At 39.8% G+C, this 19,008-nt stretch overlaps 1 protein-coding gene across 4 annotated transcripts in view; it reads right to left on the bottom strand.

Annotated features, from left to right (window-relative positions):
• The window catches only part of tenm4 (teneurin transmembrane protein 4), a 180,782-nt gene that overhangs the window by 125,847 nt on the left and 35,927 nt on the right, over positions 1-19,008 (bottom strand). For all 4 annotated transcript variants that reach the window (XM_087795860.1, XM_087795861.1, XM_087795862.1 and 1 more), the window contains exons 2-3: positions 3,863-4,155; positions 3,516-3,788 (exon numbers count right to left, since the gene is read on the bottom strand). In XM_087795860.1, coding sequence (XP_087651986.1) covers positions 3,516-3,788; positions 3,863-4,085 — 496 coding nt within the window. In that variant the 5' untranslated portion in view covers positions 4,086-4,155. The remainder of the gene's footprint in view (positions 1-3,515; positions 3,789-3,862; positions 4,156-19,008) is intronic.

The following is a 19,008-nucleotide window of genomic DNA, read 5'->3' as shown; positions in this document are numbered from 1 at the left end:
CTCACATCTGTGTGTTCTGTATTGCGTTTGCTGCTGGACATCATGAGAGAGAAAAAGGTTGATGTTCTCTAGATCCAGCGACTCAGCTGGAGGAGAGTGTGTCTCTGTGGGGGCCGACAACACACACACACACACACACACACACACACACACACACACACACACACACACACACACACACACACACACACACACACACACACACACACACACACACACACACACACACACACACACACACACACACACACACACACACACAGTGTGGAACCTGTTCCCCACAATCAGATAAAATGGACTTGTGTGTCGCTACAAATTAGCTGAACATCAATTATTCACCTGTTAATCTGAGGCGAAGAAGCAAAAAGGTTTAGAGGATTTCTAGCTTCAGCGTCGTTGGTGAACATTAGCCGGAAATGTTGCAAACGGCATAATCTATCGATGTAACAAACGACAAGTGGTGAACGTTCAAAACCACATTAATGGTCAAAGGTAAAGAAACAGCAGGATCTTTCAACTTTACCACCAACATCAGTGTTCTACATTAGTGGATGGCATCAATAAGAGAAGTGGATTGCATTAATGAAAAACATTGCCAAATCAGTATTGTTAGCGGACGACATTAGCCGTCATTGGTAGACTGCAATGTTAGCACACAACATTAATAGTCGATGTAAGTGGACGACAGTAGAAGTCGATTGTAGCCTACGATGTTAGCACACAACATTAGTAGTTGATGTAAGTGGACAACATTAGAAGTCGATGTTAGCCTCCAATGTTAGCAAACAGCATTTGTAGTCAATGTAAGCAGACGACATTAGCAGTCGATGGTAGCCTCCGATGTTAGCAAACAACATTAATAGTTGATGTAAGCAGACAACATTAGCAGTCGATGGTAGCCTCCGATGTTAGCACACAACATTAGTAGTCGATGTAAGCGGACAACATTAGCAGTCGATGGTAGCCTACGATGTTAGCACACAACATTAGTAGTCGATGTAAGCAGACAACATTAGCAGTCGATGGTAGCCTCCGATGTTAGCACACAACATTAGTAGTCGATGTAAGCGGACAACATTAGCAGTCGATGGTAGCCTCCGATGTTAGCACACAACATTAGTAGTCGATGTAAGCAGACAACATTAGCAGTCGATGGTAGCCTCCGATGTTAGCACACAACATTAGTAGTCGATGTAAGCGGACAACATTAGCAGTCGATGGTAGCCTACGATGTTAGCACACAACATTAGTAGTCGATGTAAGCGGACAACATTAGCAGTCGATGGTAGCCTACGATGATAGCACAAAACATTAGTAGTCGATGTCATTGGACGACATTAGCAGTCGATGGTAGCCTATGATTCTAGCACATATCACTGGTAGCCGATTTAAGCAGACAACATTAGTAGTTGATGTAAATGGACAACATTAGCAGTCGATGGTAGCCTGCGATGTTAGCAAACATTGGTAGTGGATGGTGGACGACGTCAAACGTGATTTCAAAAAGAAACTAAAGTGGATCCGAGCCTCCACCAGGGTCTGAGGGTTCACAGGATGAGGCAGCAGCTCATTTGCATGCATTAAGTGGGGGGTCAGGAAGTGGCACGTGAGGAGGCCAGAGGCTGGAACACATTAGAGCGGAGTAAACGGTTTGTTGATTTAAAGAGATTACACACACAAGCAGACCGGCTCGCTGGATTTTAATTAACTTGCCATATATAAATTGTAGGTTATCAGACTTTAAACAAGCAAACGCCGAACACAAGAGCTTTTCTGCTCCAGCAAGTGGAATAACAAGCTGCTGAGAATCTTGATTGTCTCTCGCAGATGTGGTTCCGATTCTGCAGCAGGACCGACCCGTGAGCCGAGTCTCTTTAATTATGTAGCACGAGTGAACGTCCTGCGCCGCCTCGGATCGGCCACAGAGACTCGCTCTCATCACTCATTCACACACAGAGCCTCGTCCAGCAGAACCATGAATCTCTTCTACTGTGGTGGAGATGGTTCAGGACGTCTTCATCATCGCTGACATGAGTCTCGTGAACTACAGTCACTGAGCCGTAAACAAACATCACCAACACCTGAGATCTATTTATGAGGACTGTCTCACTTTTGTTGATCCCAACGTCATCTCTTTACCAATTCACTCACTATTTCACAAACTCCCTCATGACCTCCTTTATTCACTCTCTCTAACCAGTTAACCAACTCTCTCAATAACTCACTCTTACTGACACTCTCACTGCTTTAACTCAGTCAATTCCCTCACTCTGACTAACTTGCTCACTCCCTCAGTCATTTGCTCAATATATCACTAATTCACTTACTCAACCAATAACTCTAACTAACTGTTCACTCTTTTCAATAATTATCCAACAAACTGCTCACTCTTTTCAATAATTATTCAACTAACTGTTCACTCTTTTCAATAATTATCAAACTAACTGATCACTCTTTTCAATAATTATCCAACTAACTGATCACTCTTTTCAATAATTATTCAACTAACTGTTCACTCTTTTCAATAATTATCAAACTAACTGATCACTCTTTTCAATAATTATCAAACTAACTGCTCACTCTTTTCAATAGTTATTAAACTAACTGATCACTCTTTTCAATAATTATCCAACTAACTGCTCACTCTTTTCAATAATTATTCAACAAACTGTTCACTCTTTTCAATAATTATCAAACTAACTGATCACTCTTTTCAATAATTATCCAACTAACTGCTCACTCGTTTCGATAATTATCAAACTAACTGCTCACTCTTTTCAATAGATATTAAACTAACTGATCACTCTTCTCAATAATTATCCAACTAACTGCTCACTCTTCTCAATAATTATCCAACTAACTGCTCACTCTTTTCAATAATTATCCAACTAACTGATCACTCTTTTCAATTATTATCAAACTAACTGCTCACTCTTTTCAATAGTTATTAAACTAACTGATCACTCTTCTCAATAATTATCCAACTAACTGCTCACTCTTCTCAATAATTATCCAACTAACTGATCACTCTTTTCAATTATTATCCAACTACTCACTCTTTTCAATAATTATCCAACTAACTGCTCACTCTTTTCAATAATTATCCAACTAACTGCTCACTCTTTTCAATAATTATCAAACTAACTACTCACTCTTTTCAATAATTATCAAACTAACTGATCACTCTTTTCAATAATTATCCAACTAACTATTCACTCTTTTTAATAAATATAATAACTGTTCACCCTCTGTATAACTCTCACTAATTTTCTCACTCTCTGACCTACTCTCTCATTAACTCTCACTCTATAACTAACCAACTAACTAACTAACTAACTAACTGGACTGTCGTCACTTCACTCATGATGTTGTATGTTGAGTTATAACTTATAACTCTTAAAATCACAAGCAGAAATAGAAACCAAAACATGACTCGGACGAAAAGCTTCAGATGAATCCGACATTAGTTCACTCTTGACTCCAGAGAGTGACAGAACGGTCCAAAGTCTTCCTACCGTTCTCCGTGTTCTCGTGCTCCGTGTCCGTGAGCGTGAGGTTGGAGTTGGCTCTGCTGGACAGGCAGGAGCTCCGGCCCGACTTGGTGTTGCTTCGTCCCCACAACCTGACGGCGTGCTCGGGCGACATGATGCCGTCGGTCTCCGTGTCGGCGTCCGAGCCCACGCTGACCGAGTAGTCGCGGTGAGGCATTCCCATCTCCGACCTGTAGGTGGCGACGTGCGTCGGCAGCGCCTCCGCAAAGCCCAGATCTCTGAGCGAGAACTCCGCCCCTGCAGGACGCAGCGATAGACTCAAACATGGGAAAGAACCGTAAACAACTAACTCATGGAGTGAAAAGACTGACCTTGTCGGCCGAACTCGTCCGCCTCGTGGTGCACCAGGTCCTTGACTCTGCTCCCGTACGCCATCCTCTGGTCATGGTCGAAGGCCTTGAGAGTTTCGGTGGAGCTGTAGGATTTGGTGTTGGGTTTGCCGTCCTCACTGTCGGCCGACGAGCTGGTGTAGCGACGCTCCGAGTCCTGCCGGGCGGTGAGAGAGCGATAAGGTCGACGTTCCTTCACTTCCATGGCTGCTGCTGCTGCTGCTGCTGCTGCTGTTGGCCGACATCAAACGCTGGGCGAGTTAAGACCAGAACGTCTGCGGAGAGAAAGAACAAAACATGTTTGAGTCTCTCACAGTTGCTTTGTTAATTTACCTTCTATGATTCTTACACAAATACTATATTATACTATATTCATTTTTTTTTAATTTGCCACTTAATTTTCCTAAAAAAGATGTTTTTAATTGAATTATTTTGGCAACAAATACGATAAATTATGTAAAAAATTGTAATTTAGTTCACTGATAATATTTCACACACATTTATTCCTATATTATTATGTTTATTAATCACATTGTAATGATAGTTGAGTGTCTCGCAAGGCACCTTTAAATGAAATGCATTATTACTATCATTATTATATTAGAATGTCGTTGTTGCATTTGCATTTTTTCCCACTTCTTCCCACATGTTTCAAATGTTAAAGCCTCTCCAAGATATTTAGTATAAGTTTTCCCCGTCTGAAATCTGAGCGAACGAGAGGTTACGAGAGCGGAGTCCATTATGATGTAATAATGGCTAGTGCAGCAGCGAAGAATGAACCGCTTCTTTCTTTATAGAATAGGTCCCTTCCTGGATTGACGACATGCGGTGACAAACCTCGACATTTTAACCAATCACAGCAGAGTGGGTTTGGTTTTGGTAAAAATGATTTTATCTTAAGAAAAGGGGTTTTCAGTGGCCGGAGCTTGAGTTAATATCAGAATATCAGGACATTTTATTGACATGTGATTCTTGTGGTGTCCGTACAGAATAAAAGTAATGACATTGTAATGATGGTTTTTCCCACTTTTTAGCCATTTCATCTACTTTTCGTTTTGTTTTGAAGTATCTGTATAGTTATATTATATTGTTATATTGAGTGTCTCTCAAGTCACCTTTAAATGAAATGCATTATTACTATCATTATCATATTAGAACGTTGTTGTTGCATTTTTTCCTTTTTTTTCCCACTTCTTCTTCATCTGCTCTCATCAGTTCCACACGTGAGACAAAACACACTCTTATCTTCACTTGTTGTCGTCGGTGACAAACATGTTTTTAATTGTATTTAATTATGTTTTTGTAGACCGACAGCTGCGAGGACGACAAGGCTCTTGTTCAGCCCGGTGAGCAAGTATCTCTCTAAGAAAAATAGAGCCGGCAAAGGTCCTTCCCCGCCGTCTGCCGTTCGGTGAAACTAAGACGCAACAAAGTGGAATCGTGACTCGAACACACGTTGAGATACGAAAAAGTTCACCGTCAACTTTTCTCATCGTGCCGCCCACGGCCATCTTTGAAGGGAGTCGGAGCGAAACCTTATGTTTTTTAATGGTTTTAGAACTTCATCTTTATTCTTCCACTGAAAATGTTCCCAAAATGACGTAGCTATACTTCTTCTTCCTCTTAAAATATGAGCGGAATTATACATAGATTTCGTTTCATTAATCAATTCTAACCGAAAGAAAATTACATTACACTTGTTAAAAGTCTCAAGTTAATTTTTTTTGTTTTGGTAAACTACATTTCAAGCCGTTTTCTTACTGAAACAGTAAATAAGAATAACCGGTTAAAAGTCACACAAGTGAAAAATCAATCTGATGTTCACTGCCTCAGTTTTCTCTTTTGAAAAATCCGAGCCACACGTGGGTACCGAAATTTGGCACGGAAAGACATGTTTCGATATCACCAAAAGAATTTCGGTCGGTGCCTCCAAAGAACCGACATGATAATAACATATTTTTTAAAGCCAGAATGGTTGAGTTTGTGTGAGTGAGTGAGTGAGTGAGTGAGTGAGTGAGTGAGTGAGTGAGTGAGTGAGTGAGTGAGTGAGTGAGTGAGTGAGTGAGTGAGTGAGTGAGTGAGTGAGTGAGTGAGTGAGTGAGTGAGTGAGTGAGTGAGTGAGTGAGTGAGTGAGTGAGTGAGTGAGTGAGTGAGTGAGTGAGTTCAGGAGCCGCAGGAGAGAAGTTCTCATCCAAGATGGGTTGCCAGATATGCATGATTGAGCCTGAACACAAAAACCCCAAAAACCTGCCAAACAGACCATAAACCAACTCAAGAGTGAACAAACCAGGCACGATTCTCTGTTGTTGCACTCGTTTAAAAAGCAGAAAAAAAATCGAGTTGAAAACACAAGCTGTTTGACATCGTATGAATAATATTATTGTTGAAAGCGTTGAAATTGCCAGATTGTAATAAATTGTTAAAATTAACGTTTTTAAAGGTCAACTAATGTGAAAAACCCACTCTCCTGACTCACATGGTTCAAATATTAAAGTCTTCCTCTCCAAGATATATAGTCCCTCATCATGACAACGCTTTGAACTTATTACTTTATAAAGTTCTCCCCCGTCTGAAATCTCAGCGAACAAGAGGTTACGAGATATGAGAGATGGACTCCGCCATTATGATGTAATAATGGCTAGTGCAGCAGCGAAGAACGCACTGCTTCTTTCTTTATACAATTATACAAGTCCCTTCCTGGATTGACGACATGCGGTGACAAACCTCGACATTTGACCAATCACAGCAGAGTGGGTGTGGCTTTGGTAAAAATGATTTTTATCTTAAGAAAAAGTGTTTTCAGTGGGCGGGGCTTAAGTTAATATCAGAAGAATATGGGATTCTTGTGGTGTCAGTACAGAATAAAAGAATGAAATAAGACAATATATCAATGAAAAGAGAGTTTTGTACAAACAGACACATACTGACGATACAATAGAGACCAACATCTATTTAAGACACACTTAAATCAACACATTAGTTGAACTTTAAACAGGTTTTCTACTATGAAGTGTGTTTCCTGGACTTTTGAATATTTCTTCTTTATCGTTTTAGGGAAATCCAAGCCAGTAAACTCACAGAACAAGTGTCATGTACGGTACAATCTACCGCAATCTTTTTCATTTGATGTTCTCCCCCGACCAGCTTCTTTATCTGATATTAGGATTCAGATCAGACAAAACTCTCACAGCGCGACATTAGCCGCAGAAAAAAAAAAAAAGAAGCTAAAATGCAGAATCATGTTTCCGCCCAGCAGCGGGCGAAGCCCCGGCGGGATTAAAGTTTAATAAAAACGCAGCTCGACAAATCTTCCACCTGTAACGTTTACAGTGAAGGTCCTCCACAAATATTCGCTTTTTTTTTTTTATTTTCTTTTTTTTATGTGGCGAGCGGAAACGCCGGCGCCCCGGAGGGCGAGCGTGGCAGATGTCCTGGTGTGAGTTGTGTTGTTTATAAGTTACAAATCATCGGCGGGGCCTGGAGCAGCTACACAACCAGCGCACATGATTAAAGTCGGAAGCATAAAAAAAACGCCGCTTTTCAACCGGTAGACGAGAATGAAAATGATCTTGTTTCCTCCAGCGCTGACAGTTGATCCTTACAAAAAGTATTGGAAAGAAAAAAGTAAACAAGGAGAAATATACGGATAATTAAAGTAGGAGAAAATGGAAAAGAGTCACTTCTAACATCGGTCATCTTTATTGACCGAGGCCCCGCGGCCAATAAAACATATTAATAAAAAGCTTTAATATTCTCGGAGACGTCCGTCGGTGCTTCACGAGTGACTTTGATGATTCCGTCTGTGTCTGAAGTGACCAGAGGAGACACAGAGTCCTTCACACTCGTCCTGGAATTAGTTTCTCCTCCAGTTTTTTTTTTAGTCCCGTGGTGCGTTCAGGTGCAAACCAGGACAATTTATCACTCGAGAAATCGTAGAAGCTTCCGTTGACATGGAAACTGCTGTTAAACTTGTTTTCTTGAATCATTACTGTGTCGTTTGACGGATAAATAACTGTTTTTTTTTATAAAAACTTATATTCCATGTGATATAAATAATCAAGACACGCATTAACAACCTGACATTTTAATATGCAAGAGGGTCTGTGCGACCCAGCATGCATTGCAGAAATAATTACACTAATTAATCTAATGAGTGTGATATGATGATGACAAGTAGCAATAGATGTGTTTATATTTCTTAAAATCATCTGTATGTTAAATTCTTATTCATTTTAAATGACCGAAATGACATTTTTATGTAAATGTGTCATTTAAAAACAGATATAAACTAAAATTATTAGAATTTCTCAGCTGTAAATGATCAATAATGACCGTTAAAATGGACAGAAACTGAAAATCAGTCTGAAGTCAACAGATATATGGAAGTTATGAGTGTTTGAATTATATATAATATGTAAAACTAAATTAAAATAAACGTGAAACCATTCTAAATAAACAATAAAATTATAAAAGAGTTGTTGATGATGATGTATGTTTACAAGGATCAATCTGGAACAAAAAAATATGTAATTTTAGATGTTATTCATACTTCTTGAATTCACGTGTATGAAAATGTGTTATTAATTTCAAAGACCAAAATGTGCTTTTTATTTAAACTTCTAGTTTAGAAACTAGTTTTAAATAAAATTACTAGAATTGATCAGCTGTAAATGATCAATAATATATGTTAGTAAAACTCAACATGCCGGTAACCATCATATAAACTGCAGAAAGCAGAAAGAAAAACTTAAAAATAAATAAATTATGAGTTATATAACAATAAATAATTGTTTACATTTCTTAAAGTAAAATTCGAATTAATTAGAAAACAAGCAAAATGAAAAGTTGTAATTTATAAACTAATAAGAAATAGAATTACTAAAATTTTTCAGGGGGAAATTATCAATAATGTACGTTTGTTAAATAAAAAATAAAAAATATTATATAAAAATAATAATAAAAAAATATTATATTATATAGCTGTTTGAATATTATATACATTTCTTAAAAAAAACATCTGTATGTTAAATTCGTTTTCATTTCAAATGACAATTGAAAAAACATTTCACGTAACTTCCTCAGCTGTAAATGATCAATAATATACGTTTGTAAATGTCAACACGCGGATAACCATCATGAAACGGAAAATGACTGTGTTATCTACTGAATGACCTTAAAAAAAAGAAAAAAAGTAAATGTATGAAAGTGATGTACTTATTTATATATTCTATAATACAGGTATTTATACATTTAATTAAATAGTTTTATCATATAATCCTTTTAAATCAAAAATAAAGACATAATTAGAGACAATACAAATGTTATCCAACACACGTGTGTGTGTGTGTGTGTGTGTGTGTGTGTGTGTGTGTGTGTGTGTGTGTGTGTGTGTGTGTGTGTGTGTGTGTGTGTGTGTGTGTGTGTGACACCTCCTGCACCTGCCTGGATATCAGGCGGGATTATCAAATGTCAATGTGGATATAAAGTTGATTAAAAGCAGGGTAACTGTTTACTCGGACGCTAAATCACTGAGGAGGCTGAATTAATGATGTGCGGCGGAGCCACCGTGGAGCTGCTGCGGCGCCGCTCGGATCTGTAATTATGTATCATGACCTGAAAAACTTTATCACTCCCACCCCAGGCTGTCGCTCGCTGCTCTTGAAGGTATTTGACTAGCAGCGCAGAGAGGAGGAAAAAAAAAAGCCTCTTCAGAGATAAAAAACTGGAAGAATCCATGAATCTTTAACACGCTCAGGTCGCACAAGGACTGTTTCACTCGCACACAAATTAATTCATCATCACGAGGAGATTCCAGCCAGACGGGCCGGTAAACAATCGCCTCATTGAACCGCACTTGCCCCCGGTCGCCGCTCAAAACACCATTGTTGGTTTTTTGGGGGGTTGTTTTTTTGTGTGTATTGACAGCTGAAAGGATCCTGTGATTAATGACTGCAGCCTCAATAGCAGGACCGCCAACAGACACACACACACACACACACACACACACCACACACACACACACACACACACACACACACAGGGTGTCCAGAGATCCTGCTGGTCCTTGGATCAGAGACACACCATGATCTTCGTGTCCATTCATGATCATCACATCATTATTCACTTTTCTTTTCTTTGAACACGCTGGGAGTTTAAAAAATACCTCATATTTTTCCATTCTATTACAAAAATGTGTACAACTATGTTGGAAAAATTAAACTTATATGTTTGAACTTTTTTTTAAATACTTTAAATTAGGATTATAATGATGACGTGCTCTTATCTAATGTTATTTTATAAATATTATCTAATTTCCCAATTGAGATCCATAGGTATTAATAAAGTCAATCTTATCTAATCGTATACATTAGCATTTAGCTAACATTAGCATGATCAGTAGTTGATATTTGCATGTAGCTAAAGTTGACATTTTATTAACATTAGCATGTAGCAATTATTAGCATGTTCGGTAGTTAACATTTGCATTAAGCTAAAACTAACCTATAATTAATATTAGCACTGAGCCAACACTAGCAGGTTGAGTAATTAACATTTGCATGTAGCTCAAATTGGCATGTAATTACGATTAGCGCATAGCTAATAAGTAAGTATGAAAGTAATATTAGCATGTTCAGGAATTAAAATGTGCATGTAGATAAGTTAGCATGTCATTAACATTAGCAAAAAGCTAATATTGGCATGTTAAGGAATTTATATTAGCATGTAAGTAAATTAGCATGTCATTAACATAAGGAAAAAGCTAACATTAGCATGTTCAATACTTAACACTTGCGTGTAGCTAATATTAGCATGTAATTAACATTAGCACAAAGCTAATATTATCATGTTCAGGAATTTAGATTTGTATGTAGATAAACAAGCATGTCATTAACATTATGAAAAAGCAAACATTAGCATGTTCAATAGTTAACACTTGCGTGTAGCTAATATTGGCATGTGATTATCATTAGCGCAAAGCTAATATTATCATGTACAGGAATTTAGATATGTATGTAGATAAACAAGCATGTCATTAACATTAGCAAAAAGCTAACATTAGCATGTTCAATAGTTAACACTTTCATGTAGCTTATATAAGCATGTCATTAACATTAGCAAAAAGCTAACATTAGCATGTTCAATAGTTAACACTTGCATGTAGCTTATATAAGCATGGAATTAACATTAGCAAAAAGCTTACATTAGCATGTACAGACGTTCTATTTGAGGTTTTTTGCTAAATAGTTGTTTTTTTCTCTGTAAGGCATGACTTTGACGGCAGAAAAAACACTATTGGGACCTGGTAGTTATCACTGGTTTTAAACAACTTCCTGTCAAAAACTTTAAAAAAAAAAGGACCTTGAAGACGATGTAAGTTTCAGGCCTGTAGATGGCGTTGTAGTGCATCAGCTCTACTTCCTCATCAACGTCGCTTTAATGACCTTGACAAGTAACGCCGACTTTGCCATGAAAAAAGTCAAAATCTGAGACCACGGTTCTCACGTCTCATCCAGGTGGACGATTTTTCGGTAGGTGGACGGGTTCAAATATCCTGGAGTCTTGTTCACAAGTGAGGGGAGGATGACAAGAGAATCAAAAGTGTAGCTCAGTCATCCAGGAGAGACTCGGTGAAGAACCTCTGCAGCTTCCAGAGAAAACACTTATGGTGTTCAACTGGGAGGAGGAGGTCCGGGGGCCAAGACTTTACTACTGTAGAACAGATGGATGGAAGGAAATCTTTTAGTTAGTTTTGTCAGTGTAGAGTGACCTTTGAACTCTTTACAAGAAAGCCGGCGAGTCGGCAGGTGAGCGCGGAGCAACAAAGACCGACATTGTTCCCAAGAAAGAAAAAAAAACGTCTCGATCGAATCCCCCCAAAAAACACAAAAGTTCCACAGAAGCTCGGCCCGGCGGAGCCGCCAGAACCAGCTGCACATCTGCGCGATGATCCAAAATCAATCCGGGTCTGTGTTCCTCCAACAAAGCGATGATGGATGGCGTGTTTTTCCGCTGCTTTTACAAACAAGTGCCGACTCGGCGCTTCTCTTGTCTGCCGAGGCTGCTGCGAGCTAATAATGTGGTCGAGGACGGCAGCGGCGGGGAGACTGACTGATGGATTCTGGGGGGGGGCGGAGGAAAGTCACTCCGAGGGGTGAGGGGTGAGGCGTGTGGACGGACGGCGTGGCGGAATTTTCGGAAGGTGTGCAAGCTCAACACGTCACACGCGTGTGTCATAATACCATGACTAACATGGATGCTGCAGCCTTCAAGGGACCTCCATGATGAAAACAGAACCTTGTTGACAGTATCGTCATCGTAAACATTAATGTATAAATGAAGCTAATTACCTGTTACTACAGGTAATTACCACAGTTTCACCTGGATGTTGGCGAGTGTGCGTGTGTGTCAGGGTTGTGTTGCATTTATAGTTGAAACGTATTTGTCGTCTCCACTCGACGGTCTGAGGACTCGCACAGATCTTTACAGACCAGGAGAGAATGTGGGGTATCAGCAGTGAAAGGGACCTTAAAAGCTTCTTTTCCAGGAAATCTTTCACATGCCAGGCCTATTGAAAAAAAAGTCTTTGCTCAACAGAAAGGTGTTTTCAATGGAGAGGACCCTGGCTGGGTGGGGGGGGGGGGGCACATCAGTGGAACACAACAAAAGAAGCTGGAGAACACGGTAAATATCAAGACTTCAACACAGACCAGGATTATGCGAAGACTGCCATAGATGCAGCTGCGAGAACCACACGTTTCATGAGAAGGATTACTGATTACTATAGGTGGACTATAAGTATAGGAACAATGGAAAAATCAGGCGAAATACAAATTTAGTGAAGAGAATCTCATACTTAATGTGGAGAATCACATATTTAATGTGTAGGAACACAAATTTAACGGGAAGTAATATTCACATAGCGAATACACGTTACAAATGTAGCACAAATAACCACAATTATAGGAATGAGAAGCACAAATGTAGCGAGGAGAAACACAAATGTAGTGAGGAGAACTAAAAAAAGGAGCTAAAAGAACTAAAAACTTAGCAAGGAGAACCACAAATGTAGTGAGGAGAACTAAAAAAAGGAGCTAAAAGAACAAAAAACGTAGCAAGGAGAACCACAAATGTAGTGAGGAGAACTAAAAAAAGGAGCTAAAAGAACTAAAAACGTAGCAAGGAGAACCACAAATGTAGTGAGGAGAACTAAAAAAAGGAGCTAAAAGAACTAAAAACGTAGCAAGGAGAACCACAAATGTAGTGAGGAGAACTAAAAAAAGGAGCTAAAAGAACTAAAAACGTAGCAAGGAGAACCACAAATGTAGTGAGGAGAACTAAAAAAAGGAGCTAAAAGAACTAAAAACGTAGCAAGGAGAACCACAAATGTAGTGAGGAGAACTAAAAAAAGGAGCTAAAAGAACTAAAAACGTAGCAAGGAGAACCACAAATGTAGTGAGGAGAACTAAAAAAAGGAGCTAAAAGAACTAAAAACGTAGCAAGGAGAACCACAAATGTAGTGAGGAGAACTAAAAAAAGGAGCTAAAAGAACTAAAAACGTAGCAAGGAGAACCACAAATGTAGTGAGGAGAACTAAAAAAAGGAGCTAAAAGAACTAAAAACGTAGCAAGGAGAACCACAAATGTAGTGAGGAGAACTAAAAAAAGTAGCTAAAAGAACTACAAACGTAGCAAGGAGTAGTGAGGAGAACTAAAAAAATAAGTAGCTAAAAGATTTAAAACGTAGCAAGGAGAACCACAAATGTAGCTAGGAGGACTAAAAAAAGTAGCTAAGAGAGCTAAAAACAAAGCAAGGAGAGCCACAAATGTAGCAAGGAGAACTAAAAAAAGGAGCTAAGAGAACTAAAAACGTAGCTAGGAGAACTAAAAAAAGGAGCTGAGAGAACTTAAAAATGTAGCTAGGAGAACTAAAAAAAAGTAGCTAAGAAAACTAAAAACGTAGCAAGGAGAACCACAAATGTAGTCAGACAATCTCACATGTAGCAAGTAGAATCCCAAATGTAGCAAGGAGAACTAAAAACGTAGCAGGAGAACCACAAATGTTGCTAGCAGAACAGAAAAAAGTAACTAAGAGAACTAAAAGCACAGCGAGGAAAACCACAAATGTAGTGAGGAGAACTACAAATGCAGAGAGACAATCTCACATGTAGCGATCAGAACCACAAACGTTGCTAACGGAACTAAAAACGTAGCGAGTAGAAGCACAAATGTAGCGAGGAAGGACTAAAATTGTGGCGATAAAAAACACGATTACAGCGAGGAGATCCACTGATGTAGCGACTTCTTGAAAGACTTGGATTAGTCAACATTCATGTAAAATGATTCTCCATGTTCTCCTAAATCATTCATATCTTATATTAAATCTGTCACTACACAACTATTAGTGACTGTACACAACAGGGGCATCTTCTGGACTCTCTCAGATCAGGTCTTCAGTCGTGGTTCTACCACAGGAGCGAGTCCACCTGCTGCACAACAACACCATCATTAGAGAAGAAAAGCTCGACCAGCAATCCTGCACAGAAACGATCCCTGAGTTTTAACCGTGTCTCTGCTGCAGCAATTACACACATCCTACAACTACACACCTCCTGCAACTACACACCTCCTGTAACTACACACCTCCTGCAACTACACACCTCCAGCAACTACACACCTACAGCAACTACACACCTCCTGCAACTACACACCTACAGCAACTACACACCTCCTGCAACTACACACCTCCTGTAACTACACACCTCCTGCAACTACACACCTCCAGCAACTACACACCTACAGCAACTACACACCTCCTGCAACTACACACCTACAGCAACTACACACCTCCTGCAACTACACACCTACAGCAACTACACACCTCCTGCAACTACACACCTACAGCAACTACACACCTCCTGCAACTACACACCTCCAGCAACTACACACCTCCTGCAACTACACACCTACAGCAACTACATACCTCCTGCAACTACACACCTACAGCAACTACACACCTCCTGCAACTACACACCTACAGCAACTACACACCTCCTGCAACTACACACCTCCAGCAACTACACACCTCCTGCAACTACACACCTACAGCAACTACACACCTCCTGCAACTACACACCTGCAGCAACTACACACCTCCTGCAACTACACACCTACAGCAACTACACACCTCCTGCAACTACACACCTACAGCAACTACATACCTCCTGCAACTACACACCTCCTGCAACTACACACCTCCTGCAACTACACACCTACAGCAACTACACACCTCCTGCAACTACACACCTCCTGCAACTACACACCTACAGCAACTACACACCTCCTGCAACTACACACCTCCAGCAACTACATACCTCCTGCAACTACACACCTCCTGCAACTACACACCTACAGCAACTACACACCTCCTGCAACTACACACCTACAGCAACTACACACCTCCTGCAACTACACACCTCCAGCAACTACACACCTCCAGCAACTACACACATCCTGAAACTACACACCTCCTGAAACTACACACCTCCTTAAACTACACACCTCCTGCAACTACACACCTCCTGCAACTACACACCTCCTGCAACTACACACCTACAGCAACTACACACCTCCTGCAACTACACACCTCCTGCAACTACACACCTCCTGCAACTACACACCTCCTGCCACTAAACGCATTTACGTACATACATTTAAACACAACCACAAATTATCAAAACTGACAGTGTTAAAACTAAGAAAAAAAACAAATAAACATGGTACATAGAACAAATACAACAAAAAGCCAAAATACTAACTAATGAAAAGACACGACAACTAACAACAACACATCACTGCACATGTGATAAATACACAAAAACTCACAAAGACATAGCATGACATCAACATGACCACAAAACACAATGACTAAAAGTCTTTAAACACAACATTCAAATCACAAACACAACACCAAATTAGTGAACACAACATCAAATTACAACAGTAACAAACATGTCAATCAACACAACAATCACACACACACAACTATTTAACAGCAATGTATCTATTTGTTTTTTATATTTTCTGTTGTTTGTATTTCAATAAAGTGCGTTTGAAGTCAAAGATTTTGCCAGCTGTAATCAAGCCCAGCTTTGTTTATAGCAGGAGTCCGCTGGAGGTGGAAGTTTCCAGGATTGATGACACCCGGTGACAAACCTCGGTGCTTGACAAATCACAACAGAGTGGGTAAACAAGATTTAAGAGTAAATATTTCAATGAAAAAAAACAGTTTTGTACAAAAACATACTGATGAGTACAAGTGACACTTAAATCAACACATTAGTTGACCTTTGAGGCAACAAAAGTACACATTCGTGTCGCCACGTGTAGAAAAGTGCTGGTGAAGCTAAACGCCGAGACTAACATCAATAAACCGGTGACAGCGGTGAGCCGGTCCGAGTCCCTCGCAGGTGACTCTCCCCCTTCTCTCTCGGCCATTAAAGCCGCTGTTTTCGACGGCGTAGTTGTTCGAAGCTCAGCGTGCTTCAGTCGGCGCTGAACGACGGTCCGGTGCTGCCAGAGGCTGCTCTGCCCCCACGACGCCCGGGTAATAAATTACCCTGAATTAAGGCGTCATCCGGCGCCGCACCAGCAGCCGCAATCCACTCACGCCGCGCCGCTTAATGGATCTATTAAGTAAATGGATGCTGCTGACCTGCTGTCAGAGCAACAACACACTTCCACATGTGCAGCGACAATACGCTTCCACACAACGCCGCCGTTCGGCACCGTTCAGCGCGACCTCTGACCTCGACCGGTCAACTCTGGTCGACCTTCAGTCTCGGCCAATGAGCTACGAGCACACAAACTTTCTCGCTTGTGTCGAGTCAGCAGGTTTGAAAAAGATAATCGTTCTTTACTTTTCTGTTCTGAGGCAACAGTGAACAGAATAGATGGATTCTTCGTAAGAAAAGAGACAAAAGATCCAAAAGATGTGTGAAGCTTCTTCCTGAATTACGGAGGTTAAACTGCAGCCGTTTAGCTAGCTTTGTGTTTGTTTGCTTGAACTAGCTACCGTATATCCTCTTTTGTTTGTTAGCCGATGCTAACTAGCGATATTTTCTGTTTTTCATCTGATCCATGCTAGCGTTATTTTTAGTTTTTTAGGCTGATTCAAGCTAGCCATGTTCGTTTGTTTTCTGACATTAGTTAGCTTTACTGTTAGCTTACGCTAAAGAGCTCCAGTGTTGTTGTGTACTGAGGCTAGCTAGCTCCAGTGTTGTTGTTAGCTAATGCTAACTAGCTCCATTTTCTTTTGTCTTTAAGCTGAAGCCAACAAGCCGTGTTTGCTCGTAGGCTGATGCTAGCTAGCTGTGTTTCTTTTTTAGCTGATTCCGGATAGCTCTGGTACTGTTTGTTAGCTTATTCTTACTAGCTCCATTATTGTTTTTTAGCTGATGCCAGATAGCTCTAGTACTGTTTGTTAGCTAATGCTTACTAGCTCCATTATTGTTGTTTATCTGATGCCAGATAGCTCTAGTACTGTTTGTTAGCTGATGCTAACTAGCTCCATTATTGTTGTATAGCTGATGCCAGATAGCTCTAGTACTGTTTGTTAGCTAATGCTTACTAGCTCCATTATTGTTGTATATCCGATGCCAGATAGCTCTAGTACTGTTTGTTAGCTGATGCTTACTAGCTCCATTATTGTTGTATAGCTGATGCCAGATAGCTCTAGTACTGTTTGTTAGCTGATGCTAACTAGCTCTATAATTTTTTTTTAGCTGATTCCAGCAAGCCGTCTTTCCTTTAAGCTAATGCTAGCTAGTTGTTCTCTTTGTTTGTTAGCTTATGCTCTTAGCTCCATTATCGTTTGTTAGCCGATGCTAACTAACTGATTTTTTTCTTTAGCTGATGCCAGCGAGCGATATTTGCCTGTAAGCTGATGCTAGCTAGCAGTCCTTGTTTGTTAGCCGATGCTAACAAGTGCTTTTTTTCCAATTTTTTCTTCGTTTTCCTTCTTTCTTGTTCTTTTTAGGTCATTCCACTGCGTTCTCGTGTTCTACTGCAGGGACGTGACGGTTAAACACGTGTCAGACGCTCATGAACTGCAGTTACACGTCAAGACTCTCATTAACCAGAAAGACTTTCTATCAGGGATTTTCAAGAGACCGTAAACAAGGTTCTCCTGACGTTTGTTAACGCAGCTCAGACAGTTGAAGCGTTTCAACATCTCTTCCTGCAACATTTATAATATATGATATTGATCTGCAGTCGTAGTGATGATGGACAGCTGCCGCTGACTGACGGGGCAAAAGTTTGTTTCACCACGAGAGGGTTTCATGTTCCATCGTGTGAGCAACAGCGTTGCAGTTTCCACACACAAACCGTGAAACAAGCGCGTTTTCAAAGGAATCCACTGTTATTACATCAGCCATGTTGGAAAAACAAGTTTTGAAAGAATTGAGAGCACTAGAAAAAAATCGGGAACAACTGAAAACGCTTCAGTAGGATCAAAAACGACACACTCATTTATTTATCACGTAAAAACGGCAAAAAAAACTCTCACTTTAGAAGAAAAAAATGATAACAAGGAGACAACAAAAGAAAGGATAACAACAAAAAGTCACCACATAATTAAATCACAAAAGTAAGGTAAAAATAGAAAACTTAAAAAAAACTCATTGTGAAAAACGAACAACTAACAATAATGGATTAATATTAAGAGTAAGTCAGTCCAAAATATAACGACTCACAGGTTGTTGACGACGGTGTAAGTATCTTTTTCGCTAATGTTCATTTTTTTGTTTGTTTTAAGTTAAAGAAACTTCAGCTGCACGATTGTACGACAGTTAGTCGCACGACACCTAATGAAACGAAAACTGTTTAAATGTACTGTGTGCTTTTGAGTTATGAATTAACAGCTATTTATTCGGTAATCCCCGTTAGTAAATTGAATGTTTATATTGTGCAGTTGCAAGTTTATATTTTTAGTCAACTAGTTTCAGCTAATCATTGGCGTTCGGACAGATGAAAAAGAGCCGATGGGTTGATCTTTTGGTTTTTAATTAGTATAAATGTTCAGTCCCTCAATCCTTCAGTTGAAATTCTGTTCACTTCTAAAAAAACGTT

This window comes from Callionymus lyra, chromosome 7, assembly GCF_982586985.1.
Source record: "Callionymus lyra chromosome 7, fCalLyr1.hap1.1, whole genome shotgun sequence".
NCBI lineage: Eukaryota > Metazoa > Chordata > Actinopteri > Syngnathiformes > Callionymidae > Callionymus > Callionymus lyra.
This window is presented reverse-complemented; position numbering and strand designations above follow the sequence as displayed.